This window comes from Cicer arietinum, chromosome 4, assembly GCF_000331145.2.
Source record: "Cicer arietinum cultivar CDC Frontier isolate Library 1 chromosome 4, Cicar.CDCFrontier_v2.0, whole genome shotgun sequence".
In the NCBI taxonomy this organism is placed as follows: Eukaryota; Viridiplantae; Streptophyta; class Magnoliopsida; order Fabales; family Fabaceae; genus Cicer; species Cicer arietinum.
This window is the reverse complement of record NC_021163.2, coordinates 7,927,347-7,949,370: the sequence shown is the minus strand read 5'-3', so window position 1 is coordinate 7,949,370 and position 22,024 is coordinate 7,927,347. Positions and strand designations below refer to the sequence as shown.

The window sequence follows — 22,024 nt, the reverse complement described above, 5'->3', positions numbered from 1 at the left end:
AACTTTAACCACTAGTTCCACATATATATTTTTTTACTTAAAAATAAAATATATTCGCTTATTTAAATTAGTAAAATATATTCGTTTATTTAAATTAGTAAAATATATTGATATGATATAAATTTAAATTTATTAAAATTAAAAAAAAAATAAGGTTGTGAATAAATTCACAATATTTACATTAATAAACAAACAACGATTTAATACAAAACAACAACATATGTATAAATATCACAAAATTTAAGTGTAAGAAATATTTGTGTTTCTGTATCTATAATATTAAGGCACCAAAGTCATTGGTTGAAATTCATAGTGAATCAAAATTATTCTACTAATCTGAATCAAACGAACATAATATTAAAAATGATAAAGTGATGCACTAAGACGGGAACATAAAAAGTGCTACACTAAGACGACAACATTAAAAAGTGCTGCATTTAAACGACAAATAATTCACACACACAAAAATAAAAACAAAATATTATATTTGTGTGAAATCTATTTATTTACATAAAATAAAAAACAATTTTAAAGCATGACTCTAGACCCCAAAAAATAGTTCAAAATCAACTCTCTAATAAGCCAAGAAGAATACGTAGAGTGGTAGCTAGAGCTGACAATAAATCCCAAAATTTAAGGTCGCTTATCAAAAATCTCATATTAAGTCCTTAATGTTGGGTTTCTTATTGAAATAACTTTTTGGCTAAATAGCACTAATGACCCCTTATCTTAATTTCAGTTAATGCTTTAGTCATTTATCTTTTTTTTTTTTCTTCTTGATTTGGTCATTTATTTTAATTTTAAGTGACAATTTGATCTTTTATGTTTTAAAATATCAACAATGTTATCATTTTTTTACAAAAATTCATCAAAATTTTTAAACAAAACCGACAAAATTAATTATATTCTTCAATTTCATAACTCAAATCTTCAAATATACTCATATTTTCATTCTTTTTATTTGATGTTGTTAGAGATAAAATATGAGTTTATTTAAAGATTTAAATTATTAATTTGATGAAATTGCATTATATTGAGGATGATAATTAATTTTATCGGTTTTGTTTGAAATTTTTTATGAATTTTTTGAAATTTTGCACAAAAAAGGATAACATTGTTGATATTTTAAAACATAAAATATCAAATTGTCACTTAAAATTAAAATAAAGGATCAAATCGGAAAAAAAAAAGATAAAGAATTAAAATGTTAATTGTAATTAAGTTAAGGAACCACTGGTGCTATTTAACCTAATTTTTTTAAAGCTCTGCTTTATTATTTTATTATTTTTTATGGGCTTAAGTGAGGAGTCTTGTAGGCCCAATATTTTATTAATTAAGATATTTTTTACGAAAAACTTTCGAAATTTATTTATCTAGAAAAATGATCTAAAATATTTTGTAAGCAAAATCAAAAAATTATTTTTCTTGAATAAAAAATTTCGAGAAAAAGTAAAAAAGAAAAAATTGTAAATCTTTTTTTATCAAAAAATTTATTTCTCAGAAAAAAAAAAAGAAAAAAAATTGAAATTTTTTTTCCAAAAAAGATGTTTTTTTTTTTATAAAAAAAAAGTAGATCCGTTAAGCCCAAAAAATTTTAAGGGCCTTTTGACTATGGAAACTTTTTTGGGGCATTTTAGACTATGAAATTTTTTGACCCCTCAACACGTGGATTATTGCCATAATTAATAAACTTGTGAAATTGACAGTTCTAGTTGTAGTAATAGAAGAGTCGAGAAACTCTTACTTCCATATAAACTATTCATTTTGACCTTTTATTGTTTTTTTCAAAAAATATATTTTTTTTTCTATCCAAATTCAACTTTGACTCTGAAAAATTATAAAAAAAAATTCTCACAACAAATGTGTTTCTGAAAATTATGCTCCAAGAAATTTGAAAAATGTTTTCTAAAATACAATTGTGTTTTTAAAAATTCAAAATTTGTGTTCTGAATTTTTTTTTTTTCAAATATTTCAAAACATAATTGTTTCCTCTATTTTTTTACCATATTACAGAATTGTTCCATCTACTTTAAAATTTGTCATTTTTTGGGTCGCTCCATCATATTTTTTCACTAAAATATAGTGATGTGACATAGTTAAAATAATATAATATACAATCTCATTATGTATTATAATCATTTAGATGCATTAATTATGTTTATATTTTTAATTAAATTATAAAAATAAATAATTATATAATTTCAAATGCATGTTTGTAAAAGATTTTATTGTAATTTATTGGATATTCATCATTTAACGTCATCTATTCATAAGTCATGTCACTTAAAATGTCAATTTACTATTTTTTTAGTTAAAAAATTATAAAAAATAACTAAAATTGTCAAATTTTGAAACAAAAACCAATTCCACAAATTGGTGAAAATAGATGGACTAATATTACAATTAAAACTTTCTTTTACAGTTTATTAGTATTTGAGTCTTAAGGTACAGTTGATAAAAAAGAATCTATTACATTTATTATTAAGTTTTTTTAAATTAAATTAAAAATTTAAAATAATGAATTTTTAGCATAAATTATTAAATATTTTTTAGTGTGTGAGTCTTACAATTCAGTTGATAAAAAAAAGTCTTACGATATTGAGTGTTACATTTATTATTAAATTTTTTAAATTTAATTTAATTTTTAGAATTTATTTTTAAAAATAATGTATTTTTAAAGTAAATTATTAAATATTTTTTAGAAAAATACTGTTAGACTTTGTTTTGAAGTTTTAAAGAGAGAGGATTTTGAGTGTGGGGAAGAGGGAAGAGTGAGAGAAATATATCACCTTATTTAAGAAAATGTTTTTATAGAGAATAAAAAGAGAATGTTTATTATCAGTATGATTTTAATTTTGCAAGCATTTTAAAAAAATGAAAAGATTTTGTTTAAATAATTCTTTAAGCCCTCCAAAACTATCGTCATACACATTATTTGAGTTCCTCTGTATCAAGTGTTTTTGTATTATTCAAGAACTATCATTTCAATTTTTTTTATTTTTCAAAGTCCTTAATTACTCTCCTCTTAAGTTATGATATGGATCTAAAGAATTTGTGTAACAGTTGTGTTTGCTTTTGGATGAGGATCCCAGTCTCACAATTTACTCCTCATCAATTGTTTTTGTTTTTGAAGTACATAAAAATAAACGTAACTTACTTATCTTAAAAAAGATCGTTATATAAAATTCAGATAAAAATTAAATCTATTCTATATAGTTTAAATAGTAGTAACTGACTTATAATATTCGAGATAACAAACACGTGAACTCGAAGTTTGAATATAAATTCAACTTCGAGAATATAGTTGCTAGCGTTAAATTTTTTTGACAATAACCTTTGTCGTCTATGAATTGTTCAATACTTCACTTAAATTACATCATTTCTTTTTGGAGCATCCACTTAAAATAAAACGGGTTAAACCAGCAAGTGTTTTTAGTTATTTCAAGAAATAACAAAATGGTTATCGTAAATAATCTAACCATTTCAAAAATATTAATTTCTAAAATATATTCCTAGTTTCATACCTAGTGTCATTTGTTGATCATTTAAAATATAATACTTTATATCTCCTTAAATATAAAATGAATAAAAAAATTTGATATATCTAATCTTACTGAAAATACTTCTCATAGATTAGAATTCTCATCTATATTTTTGTATGCTTTTGTTGGCTAAAGACAAATAAATACTAACTAAAATATATAGTGGCTCAACAAACTTCACACGTTTGAAATTGCTTGGTGGTGATTCACATGCATAGAGAATAATATAATTCCAATATTTGTCTCTTTCAATGCAAGATGGGTCGTAGAGATGAATGAGTATGAAAAAAGACATAATCTTAGCCGTTCAAAAGAAGACAAGATGCTTCAACTTGCATAGGATCCAAATAGCTAGGACAAAGTTTTGGTAAACCAACGAGAGTGTAATATCCAACAAATCACACTTCACGTCCTTCAATCACGCGAATCACATAAAAAGGTCCCATATATAGTTGTTGGAAATACAAAAGTTGTCCCCAACAAAATAAGTAGATGAACATTAGTAAAAGAAAAGGGCCATCATTGAAAAAAAAAATAAAGAGAGAAAGGTATCATCATTGATATGCGCCAATAAACAATAATCTCTACTTTAAATATGAAATGTTGAGTATCAAAACTAACTTTATGCAACGTCTTTGAAAAAATTCGAATTCCACTACCAAGCAAGTATGTCCCTCTTTAATTTCTTGGAAATTGGCAATTAGCATTAGTACTACTACACCACTGAAATAGAGGTTATATGTAGAGTTGTCAAAAAATCTCAACTGTTATGTCTTTTAATTTTTTTTATTAAACTCTTAATATTATGTCTTTATTAAAATAATTTTCTTAAAATTTCGGTCTATTATTTCATGGGGCTTAAGAGAGGGGGCTCAGGAGATTTATAGGCTCCAATATTTTAATAATTTTGAAATTTTTTCTTAAAAAATTTTCAAAATTTATTTTTTTCAAAAAAATATCAAAAAAAATTAAAATATATTATTTTTCTCAAAAAAATTTGTAAGAAAAATAAATAAATAAATTGATTTTTTTTCTCGAATAAAAAATTTTTAAAAAAAAATCGACATTTTTTTTATCGGTGAAAAAATCGAAAAAATTATTTCTCGAAAAAAATTGTCAAAATTTAAAAATAAAAAAAAAATCAACTTTTTTTTGAAAATGTTGGCCTATAGGCCCACTAAGTCCACAAAATTTTAGGGGGTTTAAGCTTTCTTTTTTGGGGCTTTTTAAATTATAAATTTTTTTTGCCCTTCCAACATGTGGGTTGAGGCCAATAATTAGGGAGTTTGTCAAATTGACAGTTCTAGCTACATGTTCTATTATCGAGCTTTTCAATTTCAACAAATAAGGCCCATAAAAGATGACAAAATAAGTCGGAAAGGTGACAAAATAAGTCGGGTGTTTTTTCTCTCATCTTCAATCTAAATAATTCGGACGTGTATAAATTGATTAATAAAAAAACATTATAAACTATAAACTCATAAATAAATCTTATTAAACTTATCTCAAATCTATAAATGAATTAATTCCATACTAAAATAACTTCATAATGAGATATGATTATATACTTACATTTCATAGTCATATATTAAAGCCATTTTTCATATAATTAGTATTCAATAATTGTTTTTGACTTTGAATAATACGGAATATGAGTCCAAGAAAATGGACTAAGTTAAGGAGCAAATCAATCGCATCACTCATTTTCTCCATCCATAAGATTTGAATCCAATATACTACTTTTTAAAGAAAATTAAACTGTTACTACTTTCGTGGTGTGTTGGCCTAATCTATTGTTGGTCGGTCTAAGTCGAGCCAACAAATGTTAGGTTTGATTGGATTAGGCTTAAGTTATTTAGGACTTCAATTTTGTTAAGAATCCAATATTCTACACAATCACTATTTTTTATCTTATTCTATACTATCAGTCAATTGAGTTTGATTTGTGGAACTTTTTTGGCTCATTTTTTACACCACCTGAGACTTTATATAATGGATGGAGACAAATTAATTTCAAGAGATAAGGTTAATTGTGGTCTCTCTCAAGTGAAAAAGAAATCCAAATCTCAGTCACTAAAAGTAAATAATTTACTTTTGAACTGTTAATACTAATATTCTCAAGCATTTATTTAATTTAAAAATATTTAATATGTATAATCAAGTGTTTGATATTAAAAAAATAAAAAATAACTTACTAAATTGACTTATATTTTATATGAAATTTATATATTTCTTACGTTTTACGATAAATATCATTTAAATTTTTTTTATATATATTAAAAAAATACAATAATTAAAAAAAATTATTTTAGCACATTACTCATATTAATTATTGATATAATTTTTATAATTATTAATGTAAAATACAACAATATTTTGAAAATTGTGTATATTGTAATAATGGAAGAATACTGCATTACAAAATATTATTAAAGTTATATTAAAAATTAAAAATTAAAAATGACATTTATTTTGAAACAATTTATTTTTAAAAAGTGAAACTCATTATAACACAATGAAGTAATTAATTGTACTTAGCTAAATATTGTAATCTCTAAGAAAGTATTGTTTTATTATCATAATAGTGAGAAGAGAAAATACTAGTATATTATCCGATTTGTTTCTTTTTAATTGTTGTATGTACAAAAAATTGTTCTTATTTATCTATTATTTTAAAATTTAAATTGATAAAATGAGATGATAAATTATTTAAAATATTACAAAAAAGAAAATATTTCTATCCAAAGTAACAAAATTTATCAATTATCATGATGTTAAAATCTATAAAATGTCAACTAAAAAATTCACGATGATTATGTTCAATTTCAACCTCTTAGTTATATAAAAAATTGATTAAAAAGTATAAAAAAAATTATGTTCCATTGGTGATATAAAACATTGACTTAAAATTTTTTATATATTTTTTTGTTTCAGGTTTCATTTCAACCACTTAGTTAATTTTTGTTCCATTAACTATGATTAAGTTAGCTAGCCACTTCGATATTTTCCGTCAATTTCATGAATAAAAAAAAACGTTAAAATGAATCTACTTGTAACCTTAGACTCATGACTAGGTTGTTTGAGTCGCTCGTACAAAAGTCACAATTGGAGCTTTAATTCACTGTACCTCTTCCTCCTCCTTCTTCCTCCACGGCTGATAAACAAAATTGTAAAATCAAACAAAGCTGCTGATTTGGAACCATCATTATGTTTTTCTTGTTATTTTTGTTGTTTCGAGCATCACTAATATTTCTTCTTCATTATTGAATCTAAAATACTTTGTAAAAATATAAGGTTCAATAAAGAAGCATGAACTCATTTTTTTCCATATTTTATTTTTCATTAATTTATGTTGAAGATTTTTTCAGATATTCTTAAAAAGAATTTGAGTTTTTCTTGTTTTGATGTCTGAAGGTTTTTTTTCATGAATTTATGGGTTTGTTAAAGTGTTTTATGGGTTTGGACTTGTTTTCTCATTCATCGGAAAGGTACTGCTAGAGAATTTGTTATAAAACCAGCCTTCTTTCAATGAATGTATCGGATAATAGTACTCTTCATAATTGAAGAGAGTGTTTTAGGAAGCAAGCTAACACTTTATTTTAGGAAATAAAAACAATCATAAATATTTTTTATTATAACAACAATAGTTCATTTCTTTTTTACTAAACAATCATTAATATTCTTGAAACTGTATTGTTGCAAAATAAAAATAAAAATTATACTATACTAGTACTAGTAGGTACATACTAGTACCTACTACTTGAAATAGAAGAATATGAATTTACTCATTGAAAGTAACACAGTTAGTATATTTGATTTTTATTTAAAATTTTAATTATTTTTAAATTTTAAATATAAACAGACCATTTTAATTAAACAATTTAAATACGTTTAACGGACTATATTTCAGTCACATAAATGCTGAATGCATTGTTTAGTCTTGACCTCAAATAAAAGAATTTCCATTTTTTAAAAAGAATACACCTAAATCAATAACCCAACTTAATCTCTTAATTTTAATTTATTATAAAAATTACTATTATTTCTCATAATTTTTATAAGAAATAATTAAATTTTCACTTAATCAACAAAAATTAATATATTTAATTGAGTAAGTATTAAAAAACTAGTGATGACAGGAACTCCAAACATAAAAACAAAGAGGAGTTAAAGTGGAGTGGCAGTGAATGGTAATTAACGTAAAAACGGAGGTTAAAATAAGAAGGAGAGAGAATTTGAAAGGAGTGGCCGTTTGAAATTAGAAGTTGAAACAAAATCCTCCGTTATTTAAAAAAGAATAGAAAAAGCTTAGTTCTGAGTAGTAGAGAGAAAATTGAATGCAAGCCAACAAAACACATTAACTAACGCACTCTTCCAACTTCTCTCTCAAATTTAAAACACACTGTCCTTCCTTCTCAAATAGAGAGAGAGAAGAATGACTGGTCTGGTAATGGTAACCAGAGGCGGTGGTTGCGGTGGAGGACCCAAAAGAACAAGACCAACCCCAACACCTGAAGAAGAACAACAGAACCAACTTTCACTTGTAGCGTTACTCTTAGCAGCACTCAGAAAATCTATGGTAGCATGCAGAGTAGATCGACCTGATGAAGTCATCTCCACCGTTCATCACATCGACATGGAGATCGGATGGCCAACCGACGTTCAGCATATTACTCATGTTACCTTCGATCGCTTCAATGGCTTTCTCGGTCTCCCTGTTGAGTTCGAGGTTCAGATCCCTGGTCGTGTTCCCAGTGCTAGGTAAATTTTTACTTTACTTTTTACTCTTTTTTTTTTGTGCGAACTTTCTTGGTTTTGTTTGATTTCAAATTGGTCTAAAAAAAATTTAATTTTTTTTGGGTGGGAACATCTTTTGGTCTTGATGGGTCTGTTTCTATGTGTGAAGTGGAAACACATAACTTCAAACAGGTTTTTGTGTAGTCCAGATAATGCTAGAACTATAGATTTGTACAATATGAAATGAAATTCCTTTGTAATGTTGTTCTGATCTTGTAGACTATTGGCCTAGATATATAGGAGTATTTGCAAAATGGAAAATGTTAGAGGCATTTACTTTCTGAAAATATTTTCTATTTTTTTCTTTCTAAAATTTTTGTTTCTTATTTTTACTTACTTACAAGGAGATAATAGACTATTAGAGTTAACAGTTGTCTGCATTTTGAGAAACCAATGAAAATGCCAAAAGATCTGTTTGCCAAAAGAATAGTTTTCAGAAATACATCATCCATAACTAGCATTTTATATTATCTCCATTACAATGGTTCACTTCAAACATTTTGCAACTTATTAGCAAATTAAAATAACCCTAAAATAAATATATTTTAAAAGAATGAAAACAAAAATGTTTTCACAAAGTAAACAACCCCTAGTTTTGTCTGAGGTTTGGTGCACATGGATTGTATGCTTGGGTAGCACATGAATGAGGTTAAGGTTCTTTCAAATACGTTTACATCAGAATTCCTTGATCAAAATTTGTTGAAGCATGAACTGTTCTATATTATTTACAGTTTCTTATTAGATATTTGATGCTATGGCATTTTTTCAAAAGCTTAATTGCAGCCTTTATTTTAGTGTTTTGTGAACATCATCTAGCACATTTTTGTCTTGATGTGTGTTTGTTGCATTGTTTTGACTTGCAATTTGTTGTGAACGATGCTTGCATTGCAGTGTAAGTGTGTTTGGCGTCTCAGCAGAATCTATGCAGTGTACTTATGATTCAAAAGGAAACAGTGTCCCCACTATTCTCATGCTAATGCAGGACCGTTTATATTCTCAGGGAGGATTGAAGGTACTGAGTGTATGATATATATTGTCATTCTTAACATTATTGCAGTATTGCTTGCAACCGTTTCAGGCTAATTTGTTATCTCATTTTAATGAAAATTTCAGGCTGAAGGTATATTTCGTATAAACCCAGAAAATAGTAAAGAGGAGCATGTGAGGAACCAGTTGAATTGTGGTATTGTGCCTGATGACATTGATGTCCACTGCTTGGCGGGACTAATAAAAGCATGGTTCCGAGAGCTTCCTTCCGGAGTGCTGGATGGACTTTCCCCTGAACAAGTTCTTCAGTGCAACACAGAAGAAGAATCTATTGAGCTTGTGAAGCAGCTAAAACCAACTGAGTCTGCCTTACTAAGTTGGGCCATTGATCTCATGGCTGATGTTGTCCAAGAGGAGGAGCATAACAAAATGAATGCAAGAAATATTGCGATGGTTTTTGCTCCAAACATGACTCAGGTAAGCATGCGTACCCTTTGTGAGAATGCAAAAAATATTTTCTGTTTTCATTTACTAAAACTTGTGATTGTCTAGAAATGTAGACAATTGTTCACTTCAGAGAGTAAATAATCATCTACATTTCTAGAAACAATTAAAATTTTGAAAATATTATCATTATTTCCAGAAATGCATCGTCATTAATTAACATTTCATATTCTCTCCATAACAATGATTCAGTTCAAGAGTCCCTCATCAAAGTAAAATGAAAACACATTGTAGTTAATGAAAACACAATATTTTATAACAGTAAATGGGACTTAAGAACATTGTATATTGAGAAATTGTCTATTGTACTTTCAATTCATGTTCTTATGTGTCTCTTGAAACAGATGTCCGATCCTCTAACTGCTCTAATGCACGCGGTTCAAGTGATGAACTTGCTCAAGACATTGATAATGAAAACCCTTAGGGAACGTGAAGAAACTGCAACAGGTGGATATTCACCAATGTCCTTTCGCTCATCATGTCGCCAGTCAGAGGATGAATACGACAGTCAGCGGGAAACAGAAACTATTGGCTATTCACCCATGTCGATTCGCTCATCATATCATTCTGAGGATGAATACGACAGTCAACGTGAAATGAACGCAAGCGGTGAATTGAGAAGGACAAAATCAGATTTTGACAATCACACTCATTACCGAAATAGCAGCAAAGAAGAATTGGAGGCTGAATCTCTGAGCGAGATAGAAGAATGCTTCTTAAAACAGTTGGATGACAGCACCCCCAAAGAATTACCAGAAGAACCTGCAGATTATTTGCAAGAATATCCAAACTCCAAAAGTTGCTGTGGCTATAATGTGGAACCTGATGTATTGATCACTGATAGCAAAAGTGCAAATTTCTGCTTGAGTTCCGATAGAGAAAAGTTAAAAGCGGACACAGCTATTCCATTACAAGGATGGAGAGACACCGAAGAAGTGGAGATGATTGATAAATTTACAGATTCTGTTTCGCCGGTGTCGCTGCTTGCATCCAGCTAAGAACTGGTTTTCTTTTTCGGTAGTTTTTAAGTACCTTGTTTCAGATTTTGTCTGTACAAGCTTGTGTAAATTGTTGGTACATGAAGTAGGAACTGTTTTGCTTATTATTGGGGGCAGATTATGTTCAGTTTAGGGCTGAATTTGATCTGGTTCTGTGTATGTTTGTGTACCGAACAACTCTAACCATGACAAATGGGGTTAGCTATTGGCTTAGGAGTGGCCACATTTTCAAATTTGAGGTAGGTGAAAGTTGTAAGCAATAGGGAGATTGATTTATTTAGCATGAAGATGATATTTTCTATTTATCTTGTTTATGATCATAATTTGATTGGTTCCATATTTTCACCACCAAAATATCTCAGTTGTGTCTTTCAACTATAATTCCGCTGATGTTACTGCAATGGTGATTCTTAGTTTTGTAACTTGAAGGTCTAAATAAAGTTCGATCCCATGGCCAAGTGCTTGTTTTTTAAGTAAATATTAGTCGTTAATTTGTCGTGGAAGAAAAAAGTGAGTAACAGATATTGAATTGAACTTACGACCTCTTACATAAGACACTTTTGGTGTCATAACCTGCATCACTAGGGCACTCCTTTGAAACATCTCATCAACAAGTACCAAATTAAAATGTTAGTTGCCTCGGGGATGTTAGTGTAATGGTGATTGTTTAGCTTTATAACTCTAAAAGACAAAGTTCGATCTCATAACCTGCATCACTTTTTTGTACGTAAAATGTTAGTAGTTAATTTATTAGAAGCGGAAATTTTAGTAGTTATAATTGAACTTTGAACTTTATACATAGAACTTATTTGGTGTTCCAATTCTTACTGCTAAGCTACATGTTGGATATTGGTGGTCAAGCGTATATGGTCCAATTGTTACCACTAAAGCTACTTCTTGGGTAATAACGTCCAAATTAGCTAAATAAACTGTCTTTGTTTTTAAGGAGCTTAGATTAAGTTTAGACTTATATCTGTTTATTTAGATAAATTTGTTTGTACTTGCGGATTCAACACAAGTCAAAGCTACTTGTTGTTGACTTCTAACGGACTCCACAGTTAATAGGCTAGGCTTTCGGACAGCTCTTTAGGCCCATTTGTGCAAACGCCATTAGGCCTGTCTGTTTCTACTATAGTTTATTGACCCAGAAAAGTGCAACACATTACATCAAGTTTTTTTTTTTTGGGGGTGTTTATGTCAATAAGTTTATAACCACATTTTGAACCAAAATAACTTGATTCGACGCTGCCCAACAACTTTCAGTTTAGACATGTGTTTTTGAAAGAACCATTGGCATCTCTTTTTAATTAGTCTAATTAGATAACAAAGAACTTATAAATCAACAAAATTATAATTTTTAAGTTATAGTTAGACTAATTAGGTTAGATTGAATTATTGGATCATTGAAATTTGAATTTGATAGTCATTGTTAGTCTAATTAGTTAACACTATAGACCTCGATCATTGAAATTAAAAATTTTAAGTCATAGTTAGTCTAATTCGTTAAGATTGAACAGTTTGATCAACGAAATTTGGATTTACAAATCATAGTCAATATAATTTGGTTAATTTGTTCGGTTGAATAATCAAAATTTATATTTTCGTAAGTCATTATTAGTTAACAAGTTAGATTGAACTGTTGAATTATTAAAATTATAATTTTCAAGTAATTTTTTGTATCATAATATTATATTTAATCATTGATTGATTGAAATTATAATTTCTAAATCACAATTAGTTCAATTAGCTTATATTGAATTTTAATTTATTATATTTTGGTTTTTCTTGACTTTTAAATAAAATATAATAAAATAATTATATTTTATATTAATTTTTTAATCGTGAATGAATTTGAATTATCCTTTTTTACCATTAATGCTCTTTTTAGTTCCGATCAGTATTTGAAAAAAAAAATTATCGATCGATTAAGTCAAAATACTAGGTTAGTGGATAATTGGTCGAGTTAATGGAATCACTAATTGAATTGTATGAATGTTGACCCGATAAATATTTAAGTTCTTTTAAAAAATAGAGACAAATAAAATTCATACTTCAAATATATTATAATAAATTTATTTATATGTCTTGAAAAATCAAAATATAAAAATTATTTATATTTTTAAAATTGAAAAGAAAATGTATGAATTAACTTCATATACAATTGATTATTATTTAAGTTGATTGTATATTTATAATTGACATGTAATAAAGTTTTGTTTGATTATATGGTACAACTTTGGCTTTGAAATCTTGGGTTCAATAATGAAATACACGCTTATATTCCTCTTACTTATGTTTCATAACACATATCATCGGTAAATTACCCATAATCATTAGAAAATTATTAGAAGGCAGCCTAAAATTTATCTTAAGTATATTCCTCTTACATGTTTCTCTTGGCTAATTGGTTGGGTACCCGCGTTTTTCCTTGTATAACGTTTAGTATTAACATGTGACTCTTGTATAACGTTTAAACGAAATGATAAACTGAAGAAAATAAAAATAAATTTTTTGGATAACAATAAACTCACAACATGATATTTATTCCTTTAAATAGATTAAAAAAAGTAAAACATATCCTACAAATTCAAAATTATTGATATTAAATATGATAAATATGCACAAATTCTTATTACTTATATTAATTGTATAAAACGATAAAATGTTAACAAATAATAAAAACTTACTATGACAAAATTGAAATGTTTAAAATATTATTCAGATTTGATAGAGTACACCAACATTATTGATTGAATTTATATTAGATTAAAACTAATCTATTAGTGTAATCCAAATGAATATCACACCAAGACGGAAAACTAAAACAACAACACACCAAAATGACAAACAAAATAATATTACACTAAGACGGTAAAATCACAAATAAAACAAAATTAAATATATGCATAAATAAATTAGTGATTTTAGACTTAAAAATTAAGTATAAATCATCTGTTATTCAAATAAAGAAGAAAAGAATTCACATGAATTAAACAATAAATAAACAATGAAACTAATTCATAGAGACGATACAACAATATACCATTCAATAAATTGATAATAAAATAAGACGAGTGTGGCACAAACAAAAATTTAATTTATTTGATTTTAATTTATTTAAGTTTTTCTAAACTAAAATAAACTAATTAAAAGTTTTCTCTAACTCAACAGTAAATATCAATATTGTTATCAACTGAAATTGTGTTTTACTATTAAAAAGAAAATGGTGAACAGGAAAAGTGAGTGATCTAGGGATAGAGGAGAGAAGGCTAATTAAGATGCCAAGCAAGCTTCCCAGAACTGCCTATTCTTTTCCATCTCATCCATCGACTCATGTCCTGAATCATAAGATACATACGATTTCTGTTGTTCTATCTCATTCTCTTCTTCATCTTCTTCACAATACGATCTTCCATAATTAACAGATTTCTTCTCATCATTCATCAAATCAGCATCATTAATATGATCAGATCCGTCGTAGCTGCAAGACAGAGCATCGTCATTATCATCATCATCATCATTCACTGATCTATCCATATCAACTTCATCAGAGTCGCCACTTTCTTCAAAATTAATGTAACATAATAAATCATTCTTTTTCCTATCCATCGATCTGTGTTTGATGTGTTAGGATATATCCTACAAATAATAAAACAACTCTTCAACACAACAACTATTAATTAATAAACTCAAAACAAAATTTAATAGGGAAGCATAATAAACGTGGGGTCTATCTATCTATATATTGTATTATATTGTTTAACATTTTTGGGGACACGAACCGACCAATGTTTTCCACGCTATTATAGCCTCCTCCAAATTGGACTCATTGTTACTACTTATTACTTATTATTAAATTCGATTATTTATATATATATATGATGAGTAAAGTTGTTGGTATGGTTTTCTAGAAACATGGTAACTACTAAATACTAATGCATGTACTAGCCAACAGTTATATTCCATCCATCTAGAAGAAAATATGATAGCCACTGAAGTGGAAATTCATCTAACGTCAATGGATTCTATTTTTCCACCCTTATCTTTATCTATATCAATTAATGTTGTTGCGTGATTTAACTTCATTTGTGTTGGGGTAAAACTTATTCCATAATTCAATATAATATTTCTAAAATGGGTTGTTATGGTTGTATTTACCTTATTTTGTTTGCTTGCTTGCTGCCGTTAAATGGTAAGAAGAATACATATCTAGAGCGATATTCTAATATATTTAAATATAAATAACTACGTGAAATTTTTAAAATTTAAGATATACTATATATGTTTATATATAATAGTAAAAAAGTTATTCAAAAAGTTATATAAATATACAATATTTATAAAAAAAATACATTAATTATTCTTCATAAATATATAATTATAATGAATCATAATTTTTATTAATATTTTAATTTATGTTTTAGGATATCAATAAAATATTATTAAAAGAATTTAAATAAATATTAATTTTATTTAATAGTTAACAATTAAAAAATATCTTGATTGTTTTATCCATAAAAAAAACATAATTTCAAATTCTAATTCTTCGTATTATAATTGTTAAAGTGAATGATGAATATCTTTATTGATATCTAACAAAATTATTTCACCTTTTATATTTCTATTTCGGTATGTACCAGATACATATTAATACAAGGCTTCATAGGTGAAGGGTATGTGTTGTCTTATCTAACATCATCTACCACAATACTAAAGTAGCTTGCCGTGTTTGAATTAAACATCATCTACCATAAAACGTAGTGGAAGCGGAATAAGCTAAACACTAAATTTTGGTGGTTAGAATTTTATATATAGTAGTAGGAATCAAGGGAATGTTTGATATTACAATATTTTTATTATTGCGGTGAATTATTGTAAATTTGTAAAGTTATAAGTCGTAGTTTTTTTAAAATTATAATGGTCACCTTAATATTAAATATCACTAAAATAAAGAATGTAATATTTTATAAAAGTTAAAAATATATTATATTTGTCCTTAAATATAAAGACGTTTTTTAAAAAAATTCATATCTCTTTTTAAAACTATCTTTGAATTTTGAATTGCATTATTTATTTTTTTACCAGCATAGCTTTAATTAATTTACATATTTTTTTGATATTAACATAAATATTATAATAAAAATATTAATTAATTCTCTCTTTAACAGTAAATATATAAAAATGATATCAACTTTTAACAAATTTAATTATATTGAAAAAATATAATTGATTGTTTATGTAAAATAACTTTATAAAGTTATTAATCTCTTTCTATTATTTAGTATTATATTATAAAGTTTAATATATAGTGCTAAATATATTTTAGGTAAGTTATTAATGGGAACAACTGCAGAGATTGATCTTTCTTTATTACTACTTTACTTGTTGACATGGATCCCAATAGATTTTTCTTTCTTTCCATGTAAACTAACAAAATTGAAATTCATTCAATTAATTAAAATCAAAGTATTTATTACTTGTTCAACACCATCTTGATATAGTGTAAAATATTTAATGTTGAATTACATTTAATTTTTCTTTTTATGTACCAAAAATTACATCATTTATGCCTTAATTAATAACAATTTTATTCCATTATAAACATATAAGATATTTTTCTACATTTAATATATGTATATTTCGAGTGGTCTTCAATTTTTCTACCAAATTTGCAATTTTTGTCTCTTAATTTTTTTCCGCCGCTTTGATCCTCGATTTTCAAAATTATTGATATTTAGTCTTTCTTCTTAATTTGAATTTTAATTTAGTGATGTGATAATCATTTTAGTGATATATATATCATGATGTGAAAAATTATGGTGACATAAAATTTAAATTTATTTTTAAATAAATAACACCGCGTTAATAAATAATTAATAGTTTTTAAAAATTTATGAAAAAAATCAATTTCTTTTAAATACGTTTTTTTAAAGTCACAAAAAAATCTGTAATTTAGAAAAAGAAAAGTAATAATTTTTTTTTTACTTTTTGTTTTTTCTTTCAAAAATTTTTAAACAAAAAAAAATTATTAATTTTGTAATTTTTAAAACAAAAAATTAATTTTTAAAAATTGATTTTTTATTTTATTTTTAAAGTAAAAAAGTTATTTTTTTTATTTTTTAAAAATTATTAAATACTATTATTTAATTTAAAATTTACATCACTTTGATTTTCCACATCACTCAGATCACTAAATTAAAATTTAAATTGCGTAAGAGGACCAAATGTAAAAAAAAAAAAAAAAATCAAAAATAGGAAGACCAAAATAAAAGAAAAAATATAAGAGATAAAAATTACAAATGTGATGTAATAAAGGGTCTAAATCTGTATTAAGTCTTTATTTTATCAATGAGAGATATGCTAGGTGATAATATATAAAGAAATATAAAGTGAATACAAAATTTGGGGTATATTGATATGAATTTAGTTTATACATGTTGTCTTTGTAAATTATTTTTATCTTGGGGCTCAATCACAATATTTAATTCAATAAAAATATTTAATTTTTACTAAAATTATTTTTGAAATCATCCTCGTAAATTATTGTGATATATATACAAAAAATATATACTAATATAGACATTAAGTTAAATATATTGATGTTATTTTCTCCATGTCTCTTTTTTTTCTCTTTCTCCAACGCACATCTAAGAAGAAAATGACAGCAAATTCACGATTTTAGGAAGAATAGTGATAGGTATACAACTATATATGAGATACACTCATTTAACACTCTACCATTGGTGGTGATTAATATAAAAAAAATAAAATTTAAATAATAAATAAATTATTTTTATATATTAAACATTTTATTAAGGTGTTAAATGAGTGTACACCAATATATAGGTGTATATCAAAGATTACTACTTTAGGAAAGTGGATTTGGAAGAAAAAAAAGCACGAGCTATGGTAGAATTTTTATCACGGTTTGTTTGTTACATCCAGTTAACATGATAATGGGAGAAAGTTTTATAGCACCAAATTAACTCTTTTTTTATAAAATCAACTAAAGTGAATTGTATCTTTCATTATAAATTCATATGAGATATATATTTAATTTACGTAGGGTTTGAATTTTTCTTTCAATAAACTCTTATAAAAAAACTTAATTAGGATTTATGAAGCATACATACTGAGATAAACATTAGACATAAAATTGATTTATGCCGAATCTAGTATAATAGTAGAGAACTCACAAAGTTATTTAGTTGCAAATTGGACAAACAACATACAAAATAATGTTTAAATAAGTCATTAATATGGATATGTTCACACTCGTAATAATTTAAAAATGATAAATTTTTTAATGTAATTAATATACAATATTTTGTCTGTGTTGACATCAAAACACCATTTAATTAAAAATGTCGACCCTACTTTTAACACGTTAAAATAATGTTTTTATGACCAAGAAAGAAGCAGGTGAGAGTTATTGCAATGATGGGATGTGCAGAAAATGAAATATTATTGGAATGTTTCACGTTTCTTGTTAAACTCTGGTCAAGTTGTCTTTGTTCACTATGCATCCATTGGAATCATACCCTTCACTTCACAATAGGGATTAACTCTTTTCATGATTGCAAATTCGACTGCAACCTTCCCATTACAATTTACTAACAAAATTATATCTTTTGAAGTTCTCATCTTATATTAAACTGGTACTTTTGAATGTTATTTCATTTTGTATTTAAGCAGTTTACATAATTCATATATAGGCTTTCCAGTGATATTTTAACGAGTTGCAACTCACGTTAATACTATTGCAGTGATGTTAGTAAGTAGTAGCTTGGAGAGCCAATTTTTAGATTCTGATATTTTAAATGTAGTATGTATGTCGGTCAATGATTCGTGAGGGGTAGTCCCCTACAATATCCTGGCACACCCCACCAAATCCAGTGCAAATTTTTTGATGTATGAGATTGCGGAGCATATGAAGTGGGGTGGGGATAAATGTATGATTAAACTTTGGTGGAGAATGACCCTGCTAGCTTTAGCATCATATTGAGTGTGGTGGTATGGGTTGAGTTTTAAGGAACTTAGCAAGTTTATAAATAAAATGAATTTCGTTGTCAAGAACTCATGTAAACTTTTTTGGGTAGTTAACTAGTTTTCGTAATTTTTTACAGATCTGAGTAGATTAATTAGGTTATGATACAGAATTAAATGGCGTGCAAAAAATAAAATAAAGGGTTGCCATAAATACATAGAAAGGAAATGAAAGCTGATTCTGATATATTCACAAGTGGGATCAACAATCAGCCATATTGAAACTTTTTTGCTTTTAATTTAAGAAATGAAAAAAGGGAAATGTAGAGTCCCAAGCTGCTACATAAGAATCCCACATTGTTTCGCTAGGACGTTATTTTGTCCTGGTACTTCAGATGAATAACAAAACACAATCATTCAGATTAAAAACATTATTATTCAGATTATGTTAGACACAATGGAACACCATCATTATCAGTGTACTCAAGCCATATATTACTAGGGGTATAATTTATCAGCGGAAAGCATTATTTTGCCATGCACTGATAGTTGAGGGGATGTTAGGTGTACTCAAGCCATAATGATGTTAGGTGGAATTTTAGAAACTCCTTATCCTTTCCCTTTGATGAAAAGAAAAGCGTCACATTAGTTTTTTCAAATGAAAGTTATATTTAATAGCAGATGTAGTCTTTTGCTACCAAAATTACAATCAAGAATGACCTTTTAATTGTCGCAACTCAATTTCTCTTATTTATCATGTCTCGATCCACCTAATTATTTCACTAACACTTTATTGAAAAACATATTTTAGTCAACAAAACTTATTTTATCATAAAAATTAGTACGCTCAACAATTTTTTTTAATGTATGTGTAATTTTAAGTGACACTTAATATGAAACGTATGAAGTATAAAATAAGTATCGAAGCTAAAATGTATAACTACATAAGAAGCTGGAAAGCACTATTTAAGAGAGAAAATCATTTACTCAGAAAAAAAAAAGAGAAAATCATCTTCACATCAAAAGCATCCCACTATTTTTGATTCTGGTGGTTGACCAATATTAATTTTCTATTTAATACAGAGATGGCAGTAAAAATAATAATAATACAATACAATGGCGGTAGTTGTGAGTTAAAGAATGGTGGTAGTTGTGAGTCTAAAAAAGGGCTAGGACCATCCCCATTAAAAGATTAAAAAAGCACATAAACCACATGCTTGAGGAGATGAATCTCTTTGCATAGTTGCAAACTTGCAGGTAAAAAATGTGATGTGGTTGTATGAGGAATATACTTCAAATAACCACTGTAGAATGTAGATTATATCTATAAAAAAATCCCCAACCTTGCTTGCAAAAAGAGTTATTCAACATTCAAGAATCCTTATAGTCAGTCGGTGTAGTAGGCACTGTCATAGTGGAGACTCCTGTTACTAAATTGCTTCCAATCCAGCAAGTTTCCTTAGCTCCTCGCATAATATAAATGTAATTGTGGTTTGTGGTCCTAATCTTGCAAATATAGCGAAGCCTCTGACAAAAGGTATCATATAAACAAAGTAATATATATGCAAACAAAATTTTGCATGCTTTCTGTTGACAAGTCCCTTTTGATAATAATTTTCAAGAGGTCTTACCAAACTCCAGTTATTAATCATTAAAACTTTGGATGAAGTAAAACAAACAAGCTTCATGTAAAAATGCATGCCAAACATAAAACTCACCCTTTGTAAAGTGCCCTAGGACCCTCTGAAAGCAGAACCTGAAACCACAGATGATAAATGCAAATCATAGTGAATATGCCAGATAAGAAAATATAGTAGCACTTTTTCATGATTGGGTTATATGAAAGTCATTTAAATTATGATTATGAGCTAATAAAAATTAGGAAAGCCAAGTCAGACTCAAAGAATCCATGAAAGTAAAGTAATATAAACTTATATGGCACAGTACCAAGTTATGAACTTAAGTCAACCTCTTAAAAGTAAAGAAGCAAAGATTGGTATAGAACAAAACAAACAAAAAACTGCAGGATTGGGAGATGAGGAAACAATAGTAATTTAATACCTGGTATGCACAGTGAAATCCATTTTTATATGTTCTACCACCTTTGGATGCTCGTTGCAACATGAGACGTGTTTTAACCATATCCATGGGTGCAGTAATGATGGTGCTCAGTATGCCTGCAACTGTGCTTGAGCTGTATAGGGTACACACTACAATTAGTTGCAACAGATAATGGAAAGCACAATTTGATGCTATAAAGCTTTCGCCATGCAGAGACCGAGGAAGGGTCTGATTCATTGAGAATTTATTGCAGGCAGCATTTAACAACTACAATCTGTGACCTTCTAGTCATATGGCAACAAATCCAACTGTTAAGCTCAGGTTCCCCTTTTTGCATTTTATTAGAACATACAAGGAAGAAATTCGCTGAAACAGAAAAACGTCAATGATACAGGGACCTCCCTGGCCCAAGGCCTCAATTTCCCTCATTCCTTTGCATTATTTAATATAACATTGCCTGCCTTTAACTTTCTCAGTCCCGACTAATCTCAAACTAACTATATACCTTTATCTCCCTCGACTAATAGACCTAAAGCGTGCCAATGTGGAAAATAAATTTTTCAATTAATTAGATGAACAAAACTAGTTCGCAAACTTGTATAAGAAAAAAAATGCACTGCAGTTTCAATATAATTTTATGCAAAAAAATCAATTATAAAACAAATATTAGTGATGCAAATTTCTATTTTTCAAGATTCTTCAATCTTCATTATTCTTAACTATTGTAAAGTTGTTGCCCGTGATGTTGGTCAATTGTCCGGCTCTAATAATACTTCATTTAATTTGGTTCAGTTTGCATTAAGAAAGTTGCAGAGAGGGGAAATAGACAAGAGAGCCATACATCAGATGTAGATGAAATCCTTCTCTAAGAGATGTCCACTTGATTAGAATCTGCATAAGAGGAAGCAAAAAAAATTATTCGAAAAACAATTATTTAATTGAATGTAAAGGCAAAATTAAATTAGGGGGAGGAGGAATAGATGAACAAAAATACACTTTAAAATTTGACCTGCTTAGTTTCATCATAAGTGGCCAACTGGGATGCAGTCAATGCAGCTGCTCTGGCCATGGCAGGGCCCACCCCTTTCCAAAGAGCTTTGACTCCCTCTTCAGAAACAGTCCTTCGAAGCTCTAAAATTGGTCCACTCT

General features: G+C 27.4%; 2 protein-coding genes and 1 long non-coding RNA gene across 4 annotated transcripts in view; 1 reads left to right on the top strand and 2 right to left on the bottom strand.

The window, feature by feature from the left end:
- Positions 1 to 7,837: 7,837 nt before the first annotated feature.
- Positions 7,838 to 11,131, top strand: LOC101506731 (rho GTPase-activating protein 2-like). The gene is made up of 4 exons (XM_004495946.4): positions 7,838 to 8,303; positions 9,231 to 9,351; positions 9,453 to 9,803; positions 10,175 to 11,131. The coding sequence occupies exons 1-4, from the start codon at positions 7,978 to 7,980 to the stop codon at positions 10,826 to 10,828; spliced, it is 1,452 nt and encodes a 483-aa protein (XP_004496003.1). The 5' UTR covers positions 7,838 to 7,977; the 3' UTR covers positions 10,829 to 11,131.
- Positions 11,132 to 13,856: 2,725 nt separating this feature from the next.
- Positions 13,857 to 14,747, bottom strand: LOC101498162 (uncharacterized). Of its 2 annotated transcripts, none has more exons than XR_012162788.1 (2): positions 14,611 to 14,747; positions 13,857 to 14,467 (listed from the first exon to the last, which is right to left on the bottom strand). It is a non-coding gene; the product is annotated as an uncharacterized lncRNA (long non-coding RNA). The 2 variants fall into 2 exon arrangements; XR_012162789.1 differs by having other exon boundaries at positions 14,615 to 14,743.
- Positions 14,748 to 19,827: 5,080 nt separating this feature from the next.
- Positions 19,828 to 22,024, bottom strand: part of LOC101506402 (uncharacterized) — a 3,828-nt gene continuing 1,631 nt past the window's right edge. The window contains exons 5-9 of the mRNA XM_004495945.4: positions 21,885 to 22,022; positions 21,717 to 21,766; positions 20,876 to 21,008; positions 20,533 to 20,570; positions 19,828 to 20,341 (exon numbers count right to left, since the gene is read on the bottom strand). Coding sequence (XP_004496002.1) covers positions 20,245 to 20,341; positions 20,533 to 20,570; positions 20,876 to 21,008; positions 21,717 to 21,766; positions 21,885 to 22,022 — 456 coding nt within the window. The 3' untranslated portion in view covers positions 19,828 to 20,244. The remainder of the gene's footprint in view (positions 20,342 to 20,532; positions 20,571 to 20,875; positions 21,009 to 21,716; positions 21,767 to 21,884; positions 22,023 to 22,024) is intronic.

Excerpts from the sequence above, each read along its gene's own strand:
- LOC101506731 (XM_004495946.4), top strand. The coding sequence starts at position 7,978 with ATGACTGGTCTGGTAATGGTAACCAGAGGCGGTGGTTGCGGTGGAGGA. Across the intron at positions 9,352-9,452 it reads ATTCTCAGGGAGGATTGAAG|GCTGAAGGTATATTTCGTAT; the intron begins GTACTGAGTGTA and ends TGAAAATTTCAG. Across the intron at positions 9,804-10,174 it reads TTGCTCCAAACATGACTCAG|ATGTCCGATCCTCTAACTGC; the intron begins GTAAGCATGCGT and ends CTCTTGAAACAG.